We start from the raw sequence: 23,431 nt of genomic DNA on the forward strand, positions 1-23,431 counted from the left end.
TTAATAGAGGCTTCATGATACAGGTGTGGTTGATTACATCTTTGGCCATTGGCAATGGATTCAACATTTCCCACCGCCCCCTACCCCCGCCCCACCGGGGAGGTAGGGCTGACAGCTCCAATCCTCTAGTCATACACTTGGTTCCCTGGAAAACCAACCTCCATCCTTAAAGGCTTCCCAGAAGTGACATCATTAGCGTAAACTCAGGTGTGGTTGAAAGGGGCTTGTTACGAATAACAAGACACCCTTATTATTCACCACTTAGGAAGTGCTGAGACTTTTAAGAGCTTTGTGCCAGAAACTAGAGTGATGACCAAATATATTTTTCTTACTATAAATCCAATATCACAGTGCCTCAGGTAGTTCTGAATGGTGATGCCGGCTGGGTGTGGTGGCTGTGAAGCTACAGACCGTGAGCTCTTCTTAAGAAGACATTCGTGTCCAGATTCCAGCTGGCCCAAGCTCAAATTTCTGCGGCTGAATTTGTCCCATTGGCCTGCAGCTTGCGATCCTGAGCTTTCTCTATATCTCGTTTCCATCTAGAAATGAGGTGCCCTTTAGAACAAGCGTCCTGATCGTGTTGTCAAGTCTGCCCTGGTCCTTCCGGGACCTGATTCTGGCCCTGCTGCCTGAGACAGGCTGGGCAAGCTCTGTTCACTCCTGTCAGTCAGTTCTCGTCCTAGTGGGTTTCACTCTGCAGGTGACTTGGGTCTTTTCTTCCTGGTCCTAGATCGTGGGGGTCATCACACGACACAACCTGACGCATGAGTTTCTTCAGGCCCGGCTGCGGCAGCACTACCAGACCCTCTGACGACCGGGCTCCGCCTCATCGCCGCATGGCGGCTGTCCTCGCGGAAGCCGCCTTGGGGGGCAGCAGCTCGGGCTCCGCCACCACGGCTGGCTGGACTGTTCCCGGGCACGGAAGATCCCCAGTCACCCACTCGCTTGGAAAGCCTACAGTCATCAAACACTTTGCCGTCAGAGATCTGGGGGTGGTATGGGACCATCAGAGCCTGGACTTGTCTGACTGCTCAGCAAGTATCTTCCCGTTTTCTGCTCCCTGCGTTCCTCCATCCAGTGCCGACCCAGGCCCCAGCCCCCCTCCCCGCTAGCACCAGGACCAGAGGGGAGTCAGGCCTCTCCTGCTGAAGGGTGACCCTCAGAGCAGGTGACCAGCCTCCTCTTTGCCACTTTCCTAGGGAACCCAGCTGTTGCCTTAAAGCATCATGGGAGGGGCTTTGACCAAGGCAAACACTGGGGTGGGGGGAGATATGCCAGTTGCAGAGTTCAGCGAATGAGGAATTGGGCCCTGAGAAAACCACCCACGTTTCAGAGAGCACCCCCCCACACACCTCATTGGGACTCAAGTTGACACCTTCACTAGTTCATTTTAAGGGAAGTTCTTCTGGGTGTAAGGTGGGGCCCCTGTGGTGTGAACCTCCCTGGAACCACCAGCTCCAGAAGCACAAAGTGTTCAAATCTTGCTCGTGGTCTCTGAACTTTATGATAAAGCTGACGACAGGGTCAGATTTCCACCTGTCCCAGCTTCGAGCATTTCGGCTTTCTCTCTAATTTCCCGATTACCCAATGGTCTCCTTGTGCCACGTTTTCACCCCGGTCCTTCTCCTCTCCGTCAAATTACTAAACATCCCTCAAGTTCTACCTGCCTTTTTGTGGTGAAGCAGCCACAGCCCAGAGGACCTTGCATCACCCCTAAAAGCAGGGCTCCCTTAGATAAAACTGCTTCACTTGACCCTGGGGAACAGTGCCGTTATTCATAAGATGGGAGGGAGTGAATCCTGAACCAGGAATGCAGACAGGTCCGTGATGTGGCTGAGAAAGCGAGTGTGACCGCACAGCACGTGTTCATTCGAGGAAGCGGGTGTCTTCCCTTCATAAGCATCTCACATCCGCCTGCTGCTGGCCGTCCCCACCCTCCCGAGGGGCTCAGCAGCGGCAACCTCAGGAGGGGTTAGCAGTGGGTAGAGGGAGGTGCTTCCTGCCAGCTCACGCCCCAAGGTTTTAGCGTCAGACATAGGAAGCCTCCCTCTCTCTTTCTGTGACTCAGTTTCCCTCCTGGCTGTTTGATCATCTCTGAACAGGCACCCAGAGTGAGCATCTGGGTGTCAGGCATTTGCATTTACTTTCCTCTTTGTTCTCTCTACATTCAGCAGCATCTTTTTTTTTAATTGGAAGATAATTGCTTTATAATGTTGTGTTGGTCCCTGCCGTACAACAGCTCAAATCAGTCATAATTATATACATATACATACAGTCCCCTCTCTGGAGCCTCCCTCCCTCCCATCCCATTAGACAGCCCCACAGCAGATGTGCTTAAAGACTCAAGATGGCATTTGTTTGCATTTAGTTAGTTGTTCCCATTTTTTTTAATCATGGAAGTTGCCAGAGGGCATCAGTGCCAGGCCCCAGCGAGGCTCTTCTCTCCCCTGAGCCTCCCAGCTTTGTTGCCAAGATGAGTTCAGCCTGGGGACGAGTACCCGCCCTGCTTTGCCAGTTCTGGTCTTGTGCTCCACGCACTCTAGGGAACAACACCTGCACCCAGGGGTTGTTTCCACATCATCCCCGGTGACTAGGGCCCCTCTGTTCTTCCCATTTTCTCATCTCTTTGATCAACATGACTTTGACATACATTTTTTTACTCCCTTGGGTGCACTTGACTTATGAAACACAGATGAACGTTCTAGTAAATAATTGAGGAACTCACCAGGACCAAAAGAGCAAGCCCTCCTAAGTGTGATGGTGTTCAGCCAGCTGCCACTGTTCTCAGGCAGCATCCGGAACTGGAACCCGCTCCCCTCTTGCTGCCGCTCTCCCCTTCCTGAAATCGGCAGGACTGAGGTCCTCCCACCTTCAGGGGGCGGGGTCACACTGCTGGCCCAGAGGCCGCCGTGGGTGAGTGTTGTTGAAATTTATCCCTCCCGCACACTATGTTGTGTTTAAGTCACCTGATATTTTGTTCCCATCCGTGCAGCCCAGAGATAGACGGCAGAATGCAGACACCTCCCTCCCCCTGAACAGATGCATCAGACCCAAACCCAGCCCCTGGAATGGCACATCGTTTTCTGTCCTCTTCTGGCGTCTGCCCTTTCCAGACAAGCCCAAAGACTGGCACAGCTCCACTTGTAACACAGTTAACTGTCAGCCTCATTCCTTTGATTTCTGTTAGTTAGAAACCCTCATTTTAACATCTTGCCTGTTTCCAGTACGGTCACCTCCCAGGGATGTGGCCCCTTAATAGATTCTCAGGGGCCAAGCCTGGGATTGGCTAGAGGTGGTTTCATGTTTCCCCCGCCGAGGTGACAGGGGAGGGAGCAAGCCCCACCCAACTGAGGGATCTTTCTTCTCTGGGAAATAACTGCTCATGACCACAGAGGATGAGATGGTCGGATGGCATCACCAATTCAATGGACATGCATCTGAGCAAACTCTGGGAGATAGTGAAGGACAGGGGAGCCTGGTGTGCTGCAGTCCATGGCGGCATAAAGAGTCAAGACACGACTCAGCGACTGAACAATAAAAACAGCTATGTTTCATTAACGGTTCCTGGCTGGAATGGACACTTGCTTGCTTGACCCAGCTGACCATATGACATTTCTGATGCAAAGTCATGCACTGACAAGGCCCTCGGGGATGAAAAGGCCTACAGGAAGGCCAGCAGCACCCTGGCGGCCCCACAGTATTGATGTTCAGTGTTACACCACAGCTGGTGGACCTTGGTCATCTCATCGGTAGCAGCTTCCTTCTTTCCGTTTGCACTGTTTGATTATACAGTAACGTTAGCTAATTCTATGGTGTATATAAAATTGTATTTTTTTTTAATTTGTAAAGTTCTGTTTTCATTTGAACTCTTGGAACTTGGAGGTTCTCATCGTAACGGTAACCTGTCAATAAAACATCTCCATCCGTCTCCATCATCCTTTTGTCTCCACAGTGCTCTTTCTTCAGCGTGGTGAGGACTTGTTTTCATTTCATTCCCCCTCTCTAACACGTACACAATGCAAAGCTGGAGAGGGGTGTATAGCCTCAGGTCTCCTGTAGCTCTCCCAGCAGGACTGTTCATCCTCAGGGAGCCACTTGGCACCTTAACGTAAGAACCACTTAGTCCTGTGGGTCTCAGCAAAAACCACAGCAGTCACCCTGCTCTGTCCCCGCTTCAGATCAACACTGGTGGGCTTGTTCACAGGTCCTTTCCACCTATAAAATCGCCTGTCCTCACAGGCACTCCCTCACACAGCAGCTGCTAGAGAATCCATTCAGTTCCTGCCAGTGTTTCATTTAGGATACGGCCCTGCGGGCAGATTCCCCCAGTGTCCAACCAGAAGAAATGGACCCGGTGCTAGGCCTAAGGACTTTCAGACCTTGGTGCCAGCCTCCATCGCTGCCACCTCCCAGGGATTTTGGGTCACATTTTGTTTTGCCTGAAATGTGATTTCTTGGTCTCTGGGTGATCTGCTTCGAGTTGCTTTCCCCCAGTGGCAGGGGACTTCCCTGGTGGCTCAGATGGTAAAGAATCCACCTGCGGTGCAGGAGACCTGGGTTCGATCCCTGGGTTGGGACGATCCCCTGGAAGATGGCATGGAAGCCCACTCCAGTATTCTTGCCTAGAGAATCCCATGAACAGAGGAGTCTGGCAGGCTACAATCCATGGGGTCTCAGAGTCGGCCAGGACTGAGCGACTAAACACAGTGGCAGAAACAGCCTCAGTCTACTCAGGCCCCTCCATGCATCCTCCCTCACCCAGCACCCCTTCACCCATCCCTGCTTCAACCTGTCCCTCCCGCAACTCATCACCCCTTCCACCCATTCCCCAGTGTCCTCTAAGTTCCAGGGGCGTCTGATGTACTTGGCGCGTTCAGTCAGTCCCATCCGTGAGAACCTGCTGTGTCACTGTGACACTTTGGCAGTGAGCCCAGCTCCCCCTCCTCCCCTGCCAGCAGCCCCTGTTCCCCCAGTGCCAGACCTCAGGAGCCAGACGCTTCTTCCTCTCTCCACCCTCCTGGTCCTTGTTAGTCCTCTGTTGTTAGTTTTCCACCCTCTGCATTCAAAATCCACACAAGGAACATCTTTTTCAGAAGCAGTTACCTTAGAGTTCTTTCCCTACATCCCTGACTAACCATCAATTCTCTCCTGGCCTCCCCCTCACTCTACACGGAGCATATTACTGCTTTACTTCCTCTTTTCTCAGTTTCTGTACAATCTGACCAACTATATGTAGAGTGCCCGCTGTGCCACGTGCTGCAGGGCCTGCTGAAGGAGCGTTTACCTCCAGGAGCTTGCAGATCAGGGACACAGACCCAGTTGCATACCCAGCCATGTTGTGGTGACTGGTAATAGTTATAAAATGCTGCCAGTGAAGAGCTTGATCTGTCCTGGGCATGTGGTACCCTGGAAGGCTTCAGGGAAGAAGTAGCATTCTTAATGAGCTTGAGAAAGGAGTAAAATGTTTGGGAGATGTGGGGAGCTCTGGATAAAGGGTATCTACATGGAACAGCATGAATAAAGGCATGGGGAAGTGAAGGTGTAGGAGTGTTGGAGGAATGTCATAAAATCTGATACGGGAATGTGGTGTCAGGGGTAATGGGTGGGGAGATGGCTTGGAGCCCTGCTCCCCGGTGCAGGTAAACCAGGGCAACACCCATTTCAGAAGCAGATACAAAGAAACTACCTCTTCAGCGACTCCCAGCTCAGTAAAACATGCAAGTCCAAACACCTTGAACATGAATTTGGGAAAGCCAGTGGCTAATTTTTAAATTTGGTGCCCAAAAGATGCATGAAGTTGAAGTATGTCAGCACAGCAAACATTCCTTTCTTCATTTTGCTCAGCTTTTAAGCCCAAATATTCTGCCTATTCTTCAAAGAAATGCTGAAGAAGAACGAAAGTGCAATTCACTCAGCTGCCACACTAACTCTCAAAAGGTGTCAGAGAAGAGTTAGGGTCCTGATTTCATATATGCCCCTCTAAAAAAAGAATAACCATAACCAAATAATACTAGGTGTACAAAAGTGTCATACTGAGGACAAGCTACCTTAGATGTAACCAGGAAAAAAGCCCAAATGTTTGTAAGTTCTCTTTTCAATACCTACGTGCTCTGAATATGAGCAAGTCTGAGTAAAGATAAAGGCCCTTTTGGTCTCCTAGGGCTTTTTCAGAATCAGTGGTGAGGCTGCAGTGTGAGTGAGAGCAAGTAGAGAGCTGCAGTTTGAGCCTCTACCCACTAAACACACACATTTGGAGGGAGAAATGACAGGAAGCCAAAGTTGTCCAAATCCACACACCACCAAGGATGAACACAATGTGAACTACGGATGTTGGGTGATTATGATGAGTCAGTGTAGGTTCATCAAAGGTAACAAGTGTCACACTCTGGTGGGGATGTTGGTCATGGAAGAGGATGTGAACGTGGGGTGGGCAGGGGTATGTACGGAGTCTCTGCTTTCTGTTAATTTTGCTGTGAACCTAAAACTGCTCCCCCAAACTAGTTAATTCCTTTAAAAAAAAAAAAAAGAATAAAAAAGGAACTGAGCATTCTTCTCTCCAACAAAACGTAAAATGACAAGGAATATCAGGCTGAACTCCCTTCCGGAAATGAAAGAAATCACACCAACCCGAGCCTACTGCTTCTGTCCATGGTGCTGAAGTTTATTCGTCTTCAAACTGATGTTGGTAACAGGTGATAAAAATTTAACACATGGGTGGGAGAGGTGGAGAAGCCACAGTTAATCACTTTATCTACATTTAGCATAAAATGTGAGAAATGTTGACAGGAAGCTGATGCTTGAATAGAACGCTTGTCACAACTCAACTTGATGGCAACCAGATGCGACAAAGTTGAGTGAGAGACCCCAGGGGATTCTCTTGAAGACTGCCTGGGGCCTGGCCTGCCTTTTCCTCCCTGGCCATTATCTTCGATACTACAAGAGAGCAGAGACATGTTTGGTTTGGTGACCTGACTCCACTAGAAAAGTCAGCTTCATCAGACTTTGCTCCCTTCCCACCAGCCTCCACTCCAGCCTGACGACCCTCTGACATCTATAAACTGGTAAACAAATTGCCCATTAGGAGCTAGTAAAGTCAGTCCTGCTAAATTTCAATCCTTTGGGATCTGATGATTCTGCAAAGGACACAAACTACCAAGCAGCAGAGCACAGGTGACTTGGCCCCATGAACGATTTAAGTCCCCAGTGCTCGTGACAGTAAAGTATTTTTCTTTTAGCATTTTCTCAGCAAACTGTAGCTGAGGTTGGTATCATTGTCTCAGAGCACATCCCCCTCCCCGCCAAGTTGGGGCAGAAATTTCAAAGGGGTTGCTTCTATGCTGTCCCTTTCCTGCTGAAGGCATCCCCTGGCGGTGTTCTTTCACAAGGTTTGAACTTCAACATAACCACAATTTCCTTCCTCCCCATCCCATTTCCATCCTCGGGTCCTCTTACCCGGAAGCTGTTGCATCCCAGTCCACTCTGGGCTCCAATCCTGTCCATCCTGCCCCCGAAGCAGCTGGACCTCCGCAGGCTCCGAGGGGCAGTGAGCAGTGCTCTCAGCTTGCTCTTCAGGAGGGCAGATCTATCGGAGGATTCCCAGGGGCTCCGCCCGAGGGCGCCCCCATCTCTCTGGGCTGGGTTGACCTCCCCCATCCAGGGAGGCATCTCTGAAAGGGGGCTGAGAGGGGCCCCAGCTTCTTCGTTCTGCTCACTTAGTACTTGGGAGGGCACAGCCTCATCTTCTAAAGGCATCTTGTCCTCCAAATGGTCCAGCAAATTCTTTACAAAAGGAAAAGAGGGAAAGGGAGAGGTCTCATTGCCTGGCACAATGTCACAACCCCCCTCACCCCAGACCGTGCCGCTTTCCTGGCCCTACCTTGAAATCCATCAGGTCTGCATTGGACACAGAGCCATACACGGGATTCGCTCCTGTTTTCCCTGGGAGCTGAAACGCCAGGAAGAGGAGGAAGCTCGCGGTGATGGCGGAGGAGCCCATGCTGGCGTCGGTCAAGGAATGGTCGGTCTGGTGCTGCTGCCTCCTCTCTGTTCTCTCTGGCCTTCCACTCTTGGCCTTTGTCCGCCTCTCTCTCCCAGCTGCCCTGCACTTCCTCTTTTTATAGCCCCCTGGCGCTCCGGGAGCTCGTCCGGGAGAGGGACGGAACCCTCCGCATTCTGTCACTTGCAGTGATAAAGCAGCTGAGTGAGGAAGCAGCAGAAGATGCCCTTTTAAAGTTATCAGTCCAGCCTGCTCGTCACAGCCCCTCTGCCTTGAGCAGCCCCGACAACCCCTGGGACCCTCAGCTGCAGGAGCCACATTCTTGTTGATTTGCCTCAAGAGGTTCCCACTTCAAAGGTGTGAGAAGAGCAAAAAAGAGTCCTTGGTTATCTCACAGCGATGCCTCGGGTTTCTTTCTCCTCGGCAACGGGACTCATGCGGGGAAGCAGAGGGTGACGGTTGGCGGGCGCCCAGCTCCCCGTTGCTTTGCCGCTCAGCTGTCAGGGCTCCAAATAAGGGCGGGAGGGGAGGATGTGGCAGGCAGCCGGCCGCTCGGCTCAGGACAAATTAGTCCAGATGCTGGAGCTGGCCTCACATCTGACTCATCGGCAGTGGCGAAGGCAGACCTCTCCCTCCGCAGGGCTGCCCCTACCCCTAACTATCCCTCTCAGTGTCCAGGTGAAGAGAAAGTTGTTTTCTAGAGTCCTAAGTCAGCCAGAACCAAATGGGACCAATGTCCCAAGAACTCCACTCCCCAGAAGAAACATAAGACAAGTTTTAGGAACATGATCATTCCTCTGTAAAGCCCGCCTCCTTCACTGCGTGGCTCCTTCCAAGGTGTGGGGGGATCTTGACACTAGAATGCTGCTGGTATTTACATTTAAGGAAGCTTGCTGCTTCTAGAAACTCTGTGAAGCTTGTAACGCCTCGCACCTTCCTGGGAACACTCCCAAGGTGAGGTTGGCTGATGGAGGCAGTTGTGACCTATGCAGTTTCCCTTAAGGCCTTTCATGTCCTTCTCTAAGGCCCAGCAAGCAATGAGCCATCAAGGTCTCTGTTTTCCTGGCCCCCCAAAGAGAAACACCAGGCAGTGAGTCTCTCTATCTGCAATGAATGGCCTCCTTTTGTTGTTGTTGTTGTTGTTCAGTTGTTCAGTTGCTAAGTTGTGTCCAACTCTGTGACCCCATGGACTACAGCATGCCAGGTTTTCCTGTTTTCCACCATCTCCTGGAGTTTGCTCAAATTCTTGTCCATTGAGCCAGTGATGCTATCTCACCCAGCTCTTCAGCTGCTGCCCCCTTCTCCTTTTGCCCTCAGTCTTTCCCAGCATCAGGGCCTTTTCCAATGAGTCAGCTCTTCCCATCAGGTGATCGAAGTATTAGAGCTTCAACTTCAGCATCAGTCCTTCCAATGAATATTCAAGGTTGACTTCCTTTAGAATTCACTGGTTTGATCTCTGCAGTCCAAGGGACTCTGAAGAGTCTTCTCCAGCACCACAGTTCAAAAGCATCAATTCTGGGGAGGGAGGTGGGAGGGAGGTTCAGGATGGGGAACACATGTAAATCCATGGATGATTCATGTCAATGTATGGCAAAAACCACTACAATATTGTAAAGTAATTAGCCTCCAACTAATAAAAATAAATGGGGAAAAAAAAGCAAAAAAAAAAAGCATCAATTCTTTGGTGCTCAGCCTTCTTTCTGGTCCAACTCTTACATCCATACATGACCACTGGAGAAAATGTACAGCACTGGCCTCCATTTACTAAGTGCCAGACCCAATACTATACACTCTTCAATGCAATGTATCCAGAGGGGAAACACTACACTGAAGGGATGAGAACCCTGCATTGTGGCCCCAAGCAGTCAAATTGCATGTATCTTTGTGTCTTTGTTTTCCTTATCTGTGAGCCCTAAAAGAGCTGTTACTATATAAATGCAATTTGAAGTGTGAACTGACTCACTAGAAAAGACCCTGATGCTGCAAAAGATTGAGGCAGGAGGAGAAGGGGACAACAGAGGATGAGATGGTTGGATAGCATCAAAGGACTCAAAGGACATGAGTTTGAGCAAGCTCCAGGAGTTGGTGATGGACAGGGAAGTCTAGTGTGCTGCAGTCCATGGGGTTGCAAAGAGCCAGACATGATTGAGCGACTGAACTGATCTGAAGTGTGAACTGCCATATAACTGCATGATACTCATAATGGTTATCTTTATTGGTTGGTTGGAATGTGCAAGACATGGTGCTGAGAGCTTCATGTGGATTTTCCCCTTTTCATCACCAGCCCCAGGAGGTAGGTATTGTCTCCATTCACAGAGGGACTGAACTGAGCCTGAGAGCATCTGTCACTTGCCCAGTGTCACTCAGCAGGATCAGGACATGAACCCCAGATCTGACGCCAAAGCCTGTAATCTCAACCCCCTTCTCAGATACTGCTGCTTCTTAGCATGAAGTTTCCTTAACAATCCCTTTAGTCTCAGTTCCTGATTAAACACTGCCCTAGTCAAATCCCTTTTGACTATACAGTAGAAGTGAGAAATAGATTTAAGGGACTAGATCTGATAGACAGAGAGCCTGATGAACTATGGATGGAGGTTCACGACATTGTACATGAGACAGGAATCAAGATCATCCCCAAGAAAAAGAAATGCAAAAAAGCAAAATGGCTGTCTGAGGAGGCCTTACAAATAGCTGTGAAAAGAAGAGAAGCGAAAAGCAAAGGAGAAAAGGAAAGATATACCTATTTGAATACAGAGTTCCACAGAATAGCAAGGAGAGATAAGAAAGTCTTCCTCAACCATCAATGCAAAGAAATAGAGGAGGAAAACAATAGAACGGGAAAGACTAGAGATCTCTTCAAGAAAATTAGAGATACTAAGGGAACATTTCATGCAAAGATGGGCTCAATATAGAACAGAAATGGTATGGACTTCACAGAAGTAGAAGATATTAAGAAGAGGGGGCAAGAATATACAGACGAACTGTACAAAAAAGATCTTCACGACCCAGATAATCACGAAGGTGTGATCACTCACACTCACCTAGGGCCAGACATCCTGGAATGTGAAGTCAAGTGGGACTTAGGAAACATCACTACAAACAAAGCTAGTGGATGTGATGGAATTCCAGTTGAGCTATTTCAAATCCTGAAAGATGATGCTGTGAAAGTGCTGCACTCAATATGTCAGCATATTTGGAAAACTCAGCAGTGGCCACAGCACTGGAAAAGGTCAGTTTTCATTCCAATCCCAAAGAAAGGCAATGCCAAAGAATGCTCAAACTACCGCACAATTGCACTCATCTCACACGCTAGTAAAGTAATGCTCAAAATTTTCCAAGCCAGGCTTCAGCAATATGTGAACTGTGAACTTTCAGATGTTCAAGCTGGCTTTAGAAAAAGCAGAGAAACCAGAAATCACAGTGCCAACATCTGCTGGATCATCGAAAAAGCAAGAGAGTTCCAGAAAAACATCTATTTCTGCTTTATTGACTATGCCAAAGCCTTTGACTGTGTAGATCACAATAAAGTGTGGAAAATTCTGAAGGAGATGGGAATGCCAGACCACCTTACCTGCCTGTTGAGACACCTGTATGCAGGTCAGGAAGCAACAGTTAGAACTGGACATGGAACAACAGATTGGTTCCAAATAGGAAAAGGAGTACGTCAAGGCTGTAAATTGTCACCCTGCTTATTTAACTGGTATGCAGAGTACATCATGAGAAACATTGGGCTGGAGGAAGCACAAGCTAGAATCAAGATTGCCAGGAAAAATATCAATAACCTCAGATATGCAGATGACACCACCCTTATGGCAGAAAGTGAAGAAGAACTAAATAGCCTCTTGATGAAAGTGAAAGAGGAGAGTGAAAAAGTTGGCTTAAAGCTCAACATTCAGAAAACTAAGATCATGACATCTGGTCCCATCACTTCATGGCAAGTAGATGGGGAAACGGTGGAAACAGTGGCTGACTTTATTTTAGGGGACTCCAAAATCACTGCAGATGGTGACCGCAGCCATGAAATTAAAAGACACTTACTCCTTGGAAGGAAAGTTATGACCAACCTAGACAGCATATTAAAAAGCAGAGACATTGCTTTGTCAACAAAGGTCTGTCTAGTCAAGGCTATGGTTTTTCCAGTGGTCATATATGGATGTGATAGTTGGACTATAAAGAAAGCTGAGTGCAGAAGAATTGATGTTTTTGAACTGTGGTGTTGGAGAAGACTCTTGAGAGTCCCTTGGACTGCAAGGAGATCCAACCAGTCCATCCTAGAGGAGATCAGTCCTGGGTATTAATTGGAAGGACTGATGATGAAGCTGAAACTCCAGTACTTTGGCCACCTGATGCAAAGAGCTGACTCGTTTGAAAAGACCCTGATACTGGGAAAGATTGAGGACAGGAGGAGAAGGGGACAACAGGATGAGATGGTTGGATGGCATCACCGATTCAATGAACATGAGTTTGGGTAATCTCTGGGAGTTGGTGATGGACAGGGAGACCTGGCGTGCTGCGGTTCATGGGGTTGCAAAGAGTCGGACACGACTGAGCAACTGAGCTGAACTGAACTGAGTCCCAGTCCTTTAGATTGCCTCTGAGCACTTCCTTGCCTTCCCCCTGCCCTGGAGCTGTAGCTTTGCATGCTTGGCAAGTCTGTGAGTATGTGGACTGTCTCAGGAAATCAGCATACCCAAGCCCCATAGATTTTGGATGCACGCAGCAGCGAGCGGTATCTTGCAGTAAGCAGCAGTAGTGAGCTGGAATCCAGACGTTAGTTCCCTGACCAGGAATCCTAACTGTTAGACCAGAGAGGCCAGCAGCTAGGGCCTAAATCCCCAGTCCTTGCCTACCGAGATAAGAAGGAATTCTGATGAGGAGGTAGAAGGTAAAGAGAAAAGTAAAACGTTTATTGGAAAGGCAGAGTGCATGTGGAAAGACGCATGGGCGAATTCTGTGAGAGCTGTCTCCAGAGTCACACCTTTGGAAAGTTTAAATCCGTTTTAAAGGCCGGCTTTCCGGGTCTTTGTCTCCCCTCTGGCCAATAATCTTGTTTTGCACCGCCCCTCCCCCGCACCACCCTCACGCCCGCCCGGGCTACTTTGTCTCAGGACCCTCCCCTCCCAACCAAATGGATTTCAACACAAAGGCATCTGGGAGGAAAGAAGCAAGACTCATTATGGCCTGGCATCCCCTGACTTTTAACCCCCAAGGAGACTTTCTGCACATGTGTAGTGTCTCCCTTGCCCCAAGGAGGGGGAATATGTGATTTCTTGACCCTTCACTCAAACAAGGTCTAACCCCTCTCTGTTCTTGCCATGATTGTTATCTTAAGGTGTGCATAAGAGACAAAGCCTGGCTATATACCTTGTTTCTATTGTTACTTCCATTTCAGAGGGTAAACAGGAGTGAGAGAGTGCATGCGTGCTCAATCAAGTCCAGAGGGGAAACATTACACTGAAGGGATGAGAACCCTGCACTGCAGCCCCAAGCAGTCAAATTGCATGCATCTTTGGGGCCTTATTTGTGACCCCATGGCCTGTAGCCCACCAGGCTCCTCTGTCCATGGAATTTTCCAGGCAAGAATATTGGAGTGGGTTGCCTTTTCCTACTCCAGGGAATCTTCCCAACCCGAGGATCAAACCTGTGTCTCCTGCATCTCCTGCATTGTCAGGTGGATTCTTTTACGACTGAGCCACCTGGATAGTGCCTAACCTGGAGCCCACCTATGTCCTGTCTCAGGCAATGAAACAGGAGGCTAGTTGTACAGGTCTAGCCTGAAGCCCCCATTTTTTTGCCCCATGAAATGTAAACAGGAAGATAGCTATGAATGCCTAACCTGGAGCCCATCTATCTCTTGCCTTATCGTGACCTATTTACACACCTAACTTGTTTCAATCTACCCTCTAGAACCTCAGGAATTGCAAATGGAATGACAGCTCTGTCCTAGCCAGACCCTCTTCCACCTACGCTCAGTCCTTGGCTGGTCAGATGGAGAGGCTGTTACACAGCAAGAGGACAGGATATCAGGGCGGTACGTGTCCAGGGAACATGAAAGACATCCAGGGTAGTTTTATTCTAAAGGAGAAAGCAAACCCCTTTACTAATTTGGATTGGCCAAACTCAACTTCAAATCCAAAATGAGTGCAATTCTGAGTAGGGCAACATCTGGGAGGAAAGAAGCAAGACTCATTATGGCCTGGTATCCCTTGACTTTTGACCCTCAAGGAGACTTTCTGCACATGTATAGCTCTGGGGGCCAAGAACCACCATATCCTGATGTATCCTGGAATGCGCTCACAGCTTAATTGCTCAGGTAGCAGGGTTATTATTAGCAAAGAGGATTCAGTGAGCAGCCACCCTGGGGGAACTGATGCTCCTCGAGTGTGCATCACACAGCGTGTCTCCTGGAGATGCCCTTTGAGATAGGCCTTTGATGCAGGCAAGACTTCCGGAAGGGCACCACGGTGGGTGGCCTCTGCCATGGCTTAGCCTCTGAGGGCTGATGCTGCTCTTGCGTCCACCGACTCTTCTGAAGTCTGTCGGTGGCCCAAGGAAAAGTGAAAGTCCCATGCAAGTTTCCAGAAGAAGAATTTAGAACTTTTTTCAGTTTACTTTTACTATTAAAACTTTTCCCCTTCCAGAGTGAATCTGGAGTGGGGGTACTAGTGTCATTTTTTTAGTTTCTTCTTTTGTCTCTGTTCTGTTTTGTTTTGTTTTTGCAGAAGGTGGGTGGCAAGAAAAGAATACTTAGTTTTCTGCCCTGAGGACTTTGTACAGAACACCACCTCCTGCACTAACAGAGCCCAGGGAAAACAGATAGCCCCCAATATAATCACTACCCCAATGATATGAAAGCCTTTGATTTGAGTCTGAAATGGAAAATGACTTGACGTACAGTTTCTCTTCCTTTCCCTGCCCCTGACCCACTTCAGGGCATGTGTGTGGAAGAGTTAATATTTAATGGGGTGTTTAGAAGCCAGACTGTGGGAGTGAAAAACAAAAGACACAGACCAGATCCACCCCCCACCCCCACCTCTTCCACTAGCTGAAAAATCAAAAGCCTTTATTTCCTTATCACTGGAAAGAAGTCGTCTTAGTCACATGATGGAATGAGGGTTGCAAACCGCTGGGAGAATCCAGAATTGGGGCATCTCCAGTCTCTAGCTGAGTTTGGATTCATGATCCTCCAGGGAGATGCTGTGGGCTGCTTCAGGGAGCCACGAGTGCCAAGCGATGTTACACATGGGCAGAACTGGTGTGAAAAACCCATCACATTCCTGGCATGACTCTGTCAGACCTAAATAGCCTAAAGCAGAAGCCCCAGTTAGGAGAAATTGGTAGGACACTTGTCCGTAGTCAGGAATGATTGCTTTAGACTTTGAAAATGATGTTCTGTTTCTTTGGTGCCAATTGGAGGTCACTGAACCTGAAATTTGGGGGCAGGTTGCCCAGGGGAAAAGGCCCAAGGCAAGTGTATTTGCTAAAGCTTTTGGGGCTTGTACTTCGAGTGAAATAAGAGGGAGCGGAAAAGGGAAGTATTAGTCAACTATTGCTGCGTGACAAATTACCTGCCTCTTAGCAACCTTTTGTTTTTCCAGCTGCAATGGCTGTTGCTGTGCACGGGCTCTCTCTAGTTGCAGGGCGAGGGGTCTACTTTCTAGTTATTGTATGCTTGCTTCTCGTTGCAGTGGCTTCTCTTGTTGCAGAGTATGGGCTCCAGGGTGTGTGGGCTTCAGTAACTGCAGTGCGAGGGCTCAGTAGTTGTGGCACACAGGCTTAGCTGCCCCTCAGCATGTGGGATCTTAGTTCCCAGACCAGGGACAGAACCTGTGTCCCCTGCATTAGCAGGTGGATTCTTAATCAGTGGACCATCAGGGAAGTCCCTACCTAAGCAACTTTAATCAACACATATCTATTATCTAACAGTTTCTGTGGACCAGGTATCTGGCTCTGCTTAGTTGTGTACCAACTTGCTCAGAGCTTGCCCAGGCTATAGTTAAGATGTTGGCCAGGGCTATGCTCATTTCAAGGCTTGGCTGGGGACCTGTTTTCAAGGCCACTCGTGTGTCTTTTGGCAAGCCTTGGGTCCTCACTGACTGTTTCCTGGAGATGTCGTTTCTTATGACATGGACTTCTCCATAGAGATGCAGCTGACTTCTTTTAGGTAGAGAGAAAAGCATTAGGTAAACCACCATCTTTTTGTAACCTAATCTTGGAAGTGGTATCCCATCATTTTTGTTGTCCTCTGTTCATTAGAAGTGTCACTAAGTCCAGCTCATACTCAGAGGGAGGTGATTACCAAGGGCATGAATACTAGGAGATAAGCATCACTGCAGACCATCTCAGAGGCTGCCCACCACAGGTAAGGAAAGAGAAAGAGCAAATACACAGTGATATGTTACCAAGTTGGTCACAGCTTTGAGAAAACAATTTAGTGGTAGGTTGGTTGGTTATTGGTTGGTTGGTTGGTGTGTTGGTTGGTTGTTGCTTGTTTGGTCATGGTGCACATCTCCAGAGAGTTTCATGGAACCCAGCATCTTGGAACAGTCTGTGAGGAAAGAAAAGGATGAGGGCACTGCATCAGATGCTTTGGGCTGCTGTAACAAAGTACTACAAACTGGGTATCTTAAAACAACAGGGCTGTATTGTCTCACAACTCTGAAGGCTAGAGTCCAAAATCAAGGAGTCAGCAGGGCCATGTTCCCTCTAAAACCTGTAAGGTAGGATCCTTCCTGTCTCTTGCAGCTTCTGGTAGCTGCCAGCAGCCTTTGGCATTCCTTGGTTACAGATGCATCTCTCAGATCTTCATCTCTTCCTTCTCTGGTTTTCTCTGTTTTTTTCTTTCTTTTTTTTGGGGGGGGGGTTCCACATATTTTCTTTTTTTTCCTCCATTTATTTTTACTAGTTGGAGGCTAATTACTTTACAATATTGTAGTGGGTTTTGTCATACATTGACATGAATCAGCCATGTGTTCCCCATCCTGATCCCCCCTCCCACCTCCCTCTCCACCCGATCCCTCTGGGTCTTCCCAGTGTACCAGGCCCGAGCACTTGTCTCATGCATCCAACCTGGGTTGATGATCTGTTTCACCCTAGATAATATACAAGTTTCAATGCTGTTCTCTTGAAACATCCCACCCTCGCCTTCTCTCACAGAGTCCAAAAGTCTGTTCTGTACATCTGTGTCTCTTTTTCTGTTTTGCATATAGGGTTATCGTTGTAAGGACACCAGTCAGACTGAATTAGGCTTCCCTGGTGGCTCAGACTATAAAGAATCTGCTTGCAATGCAGGAGACTCAGGTTCCATCCCTGGATCTGGAGAAGGGAATGGCAACCCACCCAAGTATCCTTGCCTGGAGAATTCCATGCACAGCGGAAACTGGTGGACTACAGTCCATGGGGTCACAGAGAGTCAGACACGACTGAGTGACTAACACTCACTCACTTATACTGAATCAGGAGCCCACCCTACTCCAGTATGACCTCATCTTAATTTCCTCTGCAATGACCTTGATTCACCACACCCCCTCCAGCACACCACCCATGGACATACCTGGAGTACATGCCTTCCTTGGGGGCCTCACAAGGAGGAGGCGTCTCTCTCTGGATAAGGCATGAGGGTTCTGCTCTCTCCCCCTGATGCAGGAAGAACCAGGTAGGGAAGCCTGGAGCAGGGGGGCCAGTTAGGAAGCTGGTGTACCAATATGGGCATGAGTGGTGAGGGAAAGGAGGAATGGACATGGTACTGCCTGGGTGGTCCAGTCAAAGAACGGAGTCAAGGAAGATTCCAAGGGCTGAAGTCATCAAGGGTGGGGAGCCCTGGAAGAAGGTTTACTCATTCGGGAGTGTCTTAGTTTGGGTTCTCCTGAGCCTGAGACATGTATTCAAGCAAAGTAGTTTATTCTGGAGACAATCCCAGTAAATATTGGCAGGAGACTGGGGAAGTGACCAGGGAGAGGGGTTTAGTGATCATAGTGGGCAGCTGCAGCTTAATCTCCATCCCCTACAGAGAAATCTGGGGACCAGTAAAAATGTACACCACCTGTGAACCGAGGGTCCTACTAGGTGTGGGTCGAGTGCTGCTCCTGGTCCATGTCAATTTCCCAGAACATCCTGCCTGCCCCCAGGAAGTGGGCTCTGGCTGCCAGAGAAAGTCCTTGGGCAGGAAAGTGGGGTGCTTCCAGATGGAAGTAGGGCTGGTGTGCACTGTGAGGGCAGGGATTGAGTTTGGCAGTGTCAGAGACACAATACTAGGGGCAAGAAAGTGGGAGTCACTGTCCCAGGGCTGAAATGCTATAGAATGCCCACACAGTTCCATGAGGCTTGGCTCTTCATCCCATGAGAGAAACAGGCCACTTAGTGGAAATGCACTGATATCATGAGAAATTCTACAGAGACAAAGATAGACAACTGAGAACTGCAAAATGAACAAGACAAATGGCCAGGTCCATGACTTTGTGCTTAGACCTATTTCTATGGGGGTAGGGATGGGGGAGGATGTATTCTTTTTTTTGCCACAAATCATTCTCAGGAAGGTCAAAGCTGCCCCAAAAAGGATGGAGAGGGGAGTGTAAAATCAATGACAAGAGATGAAGAATTCAGGTCCAACACTGTCCTGACTTCAGTAGCTTCAACACTGGAGACCCAGCAAAGCAGGCCCACCCTCTACTGAAGCTCCTTTCAGCTGCAAAGCTGTGGGCTGTGAAGCATGGGTCTGTGTCCACCAACATGTCTTTCTGGGTAGGTTATAGTGACAAGCATCCATGGAGATACATAATCTGGCAGCTTCTTTGGAGGACAAGGTTGATCATAGGTAAGTCAGGGAGATTAAGGCCATGGCTGTAGCTCCATGGGGATGTGTTTGAACGGGCCAGGGTCACAGGTCAGGGAGGGCTGGTTTTAAAGGGCTTCCTTAGACAATGCAAGTGCCATTTCACTGCCCACAAACACCAAACACAGGCGGAGCTTGCTGAGATGTCATTCCATTGGGCACATCAGCCCACCAACTCCCCACCCTCCAGAAGTTACATTTGGTTCTTTGCTTTGTTTTGGAGTCCTTTTTCCTGGACCTTGGCTTGGGTGGAAAGCCTCAAGTCAGAGATGTATCTCTATCATGCACAGACTCCATCACCTGAGCCATGTTTACGGAAGAACTGGACTTACCTGGAAGACTTCTGAAGTGCTGGCTGGGTTTGTAAAGTAGGTGTTCTGGGAGGAACCTGTCTTCATCACCTGAGCAGAGGAGGGAAGTTGACAATAGGCAGTGGCCACAGATGTTGAACTGACTGATGCCATTACGAGGGGACTGTCCATCCCACCAGCAAGCCTAACTCACTGGCCTGGGAAGGGATGGCTTGTTCAGTGATTAGGTGGATGGAGGCTGGGCCAGCCTGTGTGGGCTTGAATCCTGGCTCTGCCACTTTACCAACTGCAAGACCCTGAGCAAAACATATCACCTTTCTGTGCCTCAGTTTGTAAAATGAAGGATGATAAGAGTTCTTCCTGCATAGCTGTTGTGAGGGCTAATATGAGTTCATGGAACTGTACCTGGACTTTAAAAGTCCTTTAAATATGTTAATTATGCTAATTAATCATTACCACCCAGGGTCAAAACATTAGGCAAAGATGACTCTCAGTTGTTTTGTTTTGAGAATAAATTGGCCCTAAAACCTTATTTTCAAAACTTTAATCTCATTAGATATCTATCACCTCAGATGCAAACTGGGTTAAAATGAGAGATATTACAAAGATCCACCAATTCTGGTTTCCCCTCACTCAAGGAAACATCAGATGAGGACAGCAGGAAAGTCATAAGAGTGCAGTTAAAGGTCTGGAGCTCAGGGAACGAGTACAGGCTCCAGATTCACGAGGATCCCTGCTCAAATTCTAGCTCTGGAACTTAGCAGCTGTATGCTTTCAGGTAAGATGCTTCCCTTTCTTGGTCTCAGTTTTCTCGTCCATAAAATGGGGACACTCAGAGTCCTGTCCTCCTGCTGAGCTGGTGCCATAAAAGGCATTCTTGGCAAAGGAAACTGGATAGTCTGAAAGCAAGAGAAAGTTCCATCACATGACGTGGGATGCCTGGAACCCAAGATGCAGGGGGAGGGGCATCCTGAGAGCAGAGGGCCCCCTACCAGGACTCCCAGCTGATTAAGGCAGCACAGTAGGGTTCTGGGGCTTGTCTCTTTTCCTGCCTCAGAATAAAAATCTTTCCTCTCTAGGGCAGAGAGGAAGTAAAAATGTGGGACCCCCAGGAAAGGGCACTCTGAAATGCTGGGCCTCTTTCAGGTACTTCTAAGCTTGTGGGCTCAGAAAATGAAAATGCTATTAAACTCGGGGTTTTGAAGTCACCTTTCCAGGATGACATCAGAAATTGAAGGCCTGAACCTGAGGTTGGAGGCAGGAGGGAGAACTCACACTCATCAGGAATGCAAATAAGCCAGCATGCCCCCCCCTGCCCCCCTAATACACACACACAAACACACACACACTGCCCTCGATCTCTGAGAGCTTCTGGAAACAACAAATATACGGACAGTGCCTCCAGTCACAGAATTCTAGGCAGAAGGAAGGCTATTGTCAAGGGGCAAATACCCTGCCACACACCCTCATGCGGCAGGAGTACATCAGGGTCCATTCAGCTCCCATGGAGAAACTGTCAGGCTTTCAAAAGTAGTTTCTGGAAAGTGTCTCAAGTGTCTGAGGTGTTTAGGGACATTTCAGAACATGAAAAAAAAGCCTTAAAGAAAAGTAGTCCCCCTCCCACCAACTGCCTGATCATCAGCCCTTGAAGCCATGTCCCCACCCCACCATTAAATGAACACCTTTGGAACCTGCAAGAAAACACAGGGTTTTGATTTTTTTTTTTTTTTTTAATGATTGGTTACTTTTTAAAACACTGAGACAAATGAATTTCAAAAGGAAAAAGCTATAATGTTGACTTTATTTCATCATGGAAAATTTGTGTCCAAAGACAAGAACCATGTTATATAAAACAACCAAATAAATAAATAAATAAAAATAAATAGGAGTTGCTTCCAAGGGGATCAGGGATTGATGGAGAATCAGATGCAGCCATATCTGCAGCCAGGACCTCCTCTTAGTATCTCCTCAGCACTGTGGGGGAAAAAGAGAGGGTGATGATGACTTTGGGGTGGGAGACAGGCAGGATCTGAGCTTTCCCTCACCCTGTGCCACCCGTGCCACCCCCCTCTTCAGTTCATCTGCATGTTTGGGGCTTTGGAGTAACCCATCTCCCTGGACCTCCCCTTCTCCTTGTAAACTGGAGATTACCATCCCCCTGGTGACCCTCTCCTCTGCCTCCGCAGCTTTAGACAGTTCAAGGGAAACCAGGAGGAAAAATGTTAAGTACTCTTTCTGCTCCAAGGAAGGCCTGCTGAACAGTGACTGAATTACATCCTAAGGTGATTCTGCCCCTTTCAATCAGAGGCAGGAGGTGGATAGAAGGGGCTCCCAGACATGATAATGAATGTTGTCCAAATTTAATATTTCCAGAAAGGCATGCCTTGGCCCTGAGGACTGCCAGCAAATAAGAGTGATGTTCTTTGTTCAAAATTTGGTCCCCTGAGACATCGGACCCAGAAGTGGCTCTAATGGTGATGTGCAGTGGGAATGGGGGTAGGTACTCACCGTTGCAGCCCAGGCCGCTGAGGGAGCCGATCCGGTCCAGCCTCCGTCCAAAGCAGCCAGAGTCGCGCATCATCTTGGGGCCCCTCAGGGCCCGGAGGATGCTGTGGTGGGGCCGGAGGAACCCCGCGGGGGCTGCCGCCGGGGAATCCCAGGTTTCTTCCAGGCCCTGGCCCTGCTGGAGGGGCTCCACGCCCAGCTGCTCCGCCTGCAGCTCCGAGACCCTGTCTCGTAGACGGTCCAGCAGCTCCTGCAATGCACGGTAGGGGAGCCGGAGCTTCAGAAACCCGCACCTGGGCCCAGCCGCCGTCGACGGCGCCAAAGCGAGCCAACCGCGCTGGGTACCGGCTTCCCGCACCCAATCTCGCCGTTTTCTGATTCCCTTTCTGATTCACGTATCACTAATTCCCAAGGGAGAGTGGGGAGCTCTTGGGATGTAGGTGCGGGGTGGGTGGGGACCCGTTAATTGCTGCTGTTCGCGCCCTCCCGGCGAACCGGGTTTACGCAGTTCGGCAGCGCTCACCTGTAACCCAGGCGGTTCCGAGGCCGGGCCGGGGCCACCCAGCGGGTGGGAACGACATCCTAGCAGCGACAGGTGCAGGAAGAGGATAAGCAGGAGCGTCCGGGACAGCGCCGTCTGGGGGTCCATGTCGCTGGCGGAGCGGATAGAGGTTGAGCCCGCGGCTGCTTCGCTGGGTTGCGCTTCACGTCTCACCTTCTAGTGCCCGGTGGGCGTTCTCCCGGATCCTTGGGCAACAGCGGCCTTTTTATCCCTGGTCCTGGGAGCCGGGCCGGCCCTGCCTCTCTGGGTTATCTCTGATTTATCGGCCGCATTCCGGCCCGACCCGCTGAGCTCAGGGCGGGGGAATGTACCTCTCCGCGCCGAGGGGGTGGAGGCCGGGGAGAGCAGGCCTTGTATAGAAATGGGCCTGACCGGGAGCTGGAACGCGCGCCCGGGGTTGGGGGGTGGGGGTTGGAGGGGTGGGGTGCGGGAGTGGGGGCGTAGGCAGGGAGGGGTAGACACCAATAGGTCCTTTGTCTCTCTCTTCTTCCTTTCCTGCCAAAACGCCGGGGGCATTAGCGTAGATTTTTTTTCTCTTTCCTCCCCACCCCCATTCCTGGGTTGAGCAGACAGAACCCCAGCGATCAGAGACCCGACGCAAATGCCGAGCGCACGAGGTGACTCACAAAGAACAGCCCCAGCCAACACCCCATCACTGCAGCGCGTCTTCCCTCCCCGCCTGGGACTCGGCACCCCGCCTGGAAGCGCGCAAGCCTGCAACCCTGCCCGGCGCCAGACCGCCGGTCCCTCGGGCGCGCTGACCGCTGTCCGTGGTTCTGATCACCCTGAGCCACCAACGCAAGAGTTCTTGCTCACCTCAACTCCGGTCTTGCCAGAAAGACAAGCACGGGGCAGGGGCCAAGAGACGCCTGAGACCCCCCTCCCCGCCCTCTCACGACCTCCTGCACTAGGATGCTAATTCTCCAGTGTCACCTGATTAAAAGTCTGGGTATGACAAAGAACTTCTGGAATGCTGACCCTTCTTCCGTCCCTTAAAGGGTAGAGCTGATTTGACAGGAATTTTGAGAGGCAAAGCCCAGAGATGAAGTCATTCAGGAATGCCTTCTATCACATCTCCTCCAGGTGCCAACACCTCCTCTCCCCCACCAAGTCAACGTAACGGAAAAAGCAAGGATGACTGCAAGATGGTTATCTATTTAGTGGGACACTAGGGGTGTGAAGGAGTGTCTTCTGCAGTGCCTCCTTCAACTGTTCATCTAGGATCT

At 49.6% G+C, this 23,431-nt stretch overlaps 3 protein-coding genes across 5 annotated transcripts in view; 1 reads left to right on the forward strand and 2 right to left on the reverse strand.

Moving 5' to 3' along the window:
• The window catches only part of CLCN6 (chloride voltage-gated channel 6), a 33,572-nt gene extending 29,637 nt beyond the window's left edge, over nucleotides 1-3,935 (forward strand). For all 3 annotated transcript variants that reach the window (XM_043484718.1, XM_043484719.1, XM_043484721.1), the window contains one exon: nucleotides 731-3,935. In XM_043484718.1, the coding sequence (XP_043340653.1) occupies nucleotides 731-811 (81 nt within the window). In that variant the 3' untranslated portion in view covers nucleotides 812-3,935. The remainder of the gene's footprint in view (nucleotides 1-730) is intronic.
• Nucleotides 3,936-6,636: 2,701 nt separating this feature from the next.
• Nucleotides 6,637-8,137, reverse strand: NPPA (natriuretic peptide A). The gene is made up of 3 exons (XM_043485804.1): nucleotides 7,877-8,137; nucleotides 7,453-7,779; nucleotides 6,637-6,933 (listed from the first exon to the last, which is right to left on the reverse strand). Exons 1-3 carry the CDS (start codon nucleotides 7,994-7,996, stop codon nucleotides 6,922-6,924), a joined length of 459 nt encoding a protein of 152 aa, XP_043341739.1. The 5' UTR covers nucleotides 7,997-8,137; the 3' UTR covers nucleotides 6,637-6,921.
• A 12,783-nt stretch (nucleotides 8,138-20,920) lies between these two features.
• NPPB (natriuretic peptide B) lies at nucleotides 20,921-22,422 on the reverse strand. Its single transcript, XM_043486209.1, has 3 exons — nucleotides 22,167-22,422; nucleotides 21,647-21,893; nucleotides 20,921-21,112 (listed from the first exon to the last, which is right to left on the reverse strand). Exons 1-3 carry the CDS (start codon nucleotides 22,290-22,292, stop codon nucleotides 21,096-21,098), a joined length of 390 nt encoding a protein of 129 aa, XP_043342144.1. The 5' UTR covers nucleotides 22,293-22,422; the 3' UTR covers nucleotides 20,921-21,095.
• Between the last annotated feature and the right edge of the window lie 1,009 nt (nucleotides 22,423-23,431).

Source organism: Cervus canadensis, chromosome 13, assembly GCF_019320065.1.
Source record: "Cervus canadensis isolate Bull #8, Minnesota chromosome 13, ASM1932006v1, whole genome shotgun sequence".
NCBI classification, from domain to species: domain Eukaryota; kingdom Metazoa; phylum Chordata; class Mammalia; order Artiodactyla; family Cervidae; genus Cervus; species Cervus canadensis.

What these genes read in the sequence shown, in the direction of transcription:
- NPPA (XM_043485804.1), bottom strand. Translation starts at nt 7,996, where the DNA reads ATGGGCTCCTCCGCCATCACCGCGAGCTTCCTCCTCTTCCTGGCGTTT. An exon ending in CAGACCTGATGGATTTCAAG is followed by an intron (nt 7,780 to 7,876) that starts GTAGGGCCAGGA and finishes CCTTTTGTAAAG; the next exon opens with AATTTGCTGGACCATTTGGA.
- NPPB (XM_043486209.1), bottom strand. Translation starts at nt 22,292, where the DNA reads ATGGACCCCCAGACGGCGCTGTCCCGGACGCTCCTGCTTATCCTCTTC. An exon ending in CGGAACCGCCTGGGTTACAG is followed by an intron (nt 21,894 to 22,166) that starts GTGAGCGCTGCC and finishes CGTGCATTGCAG; the next exon opens with GAGCTGCTGGACCGTCTACG.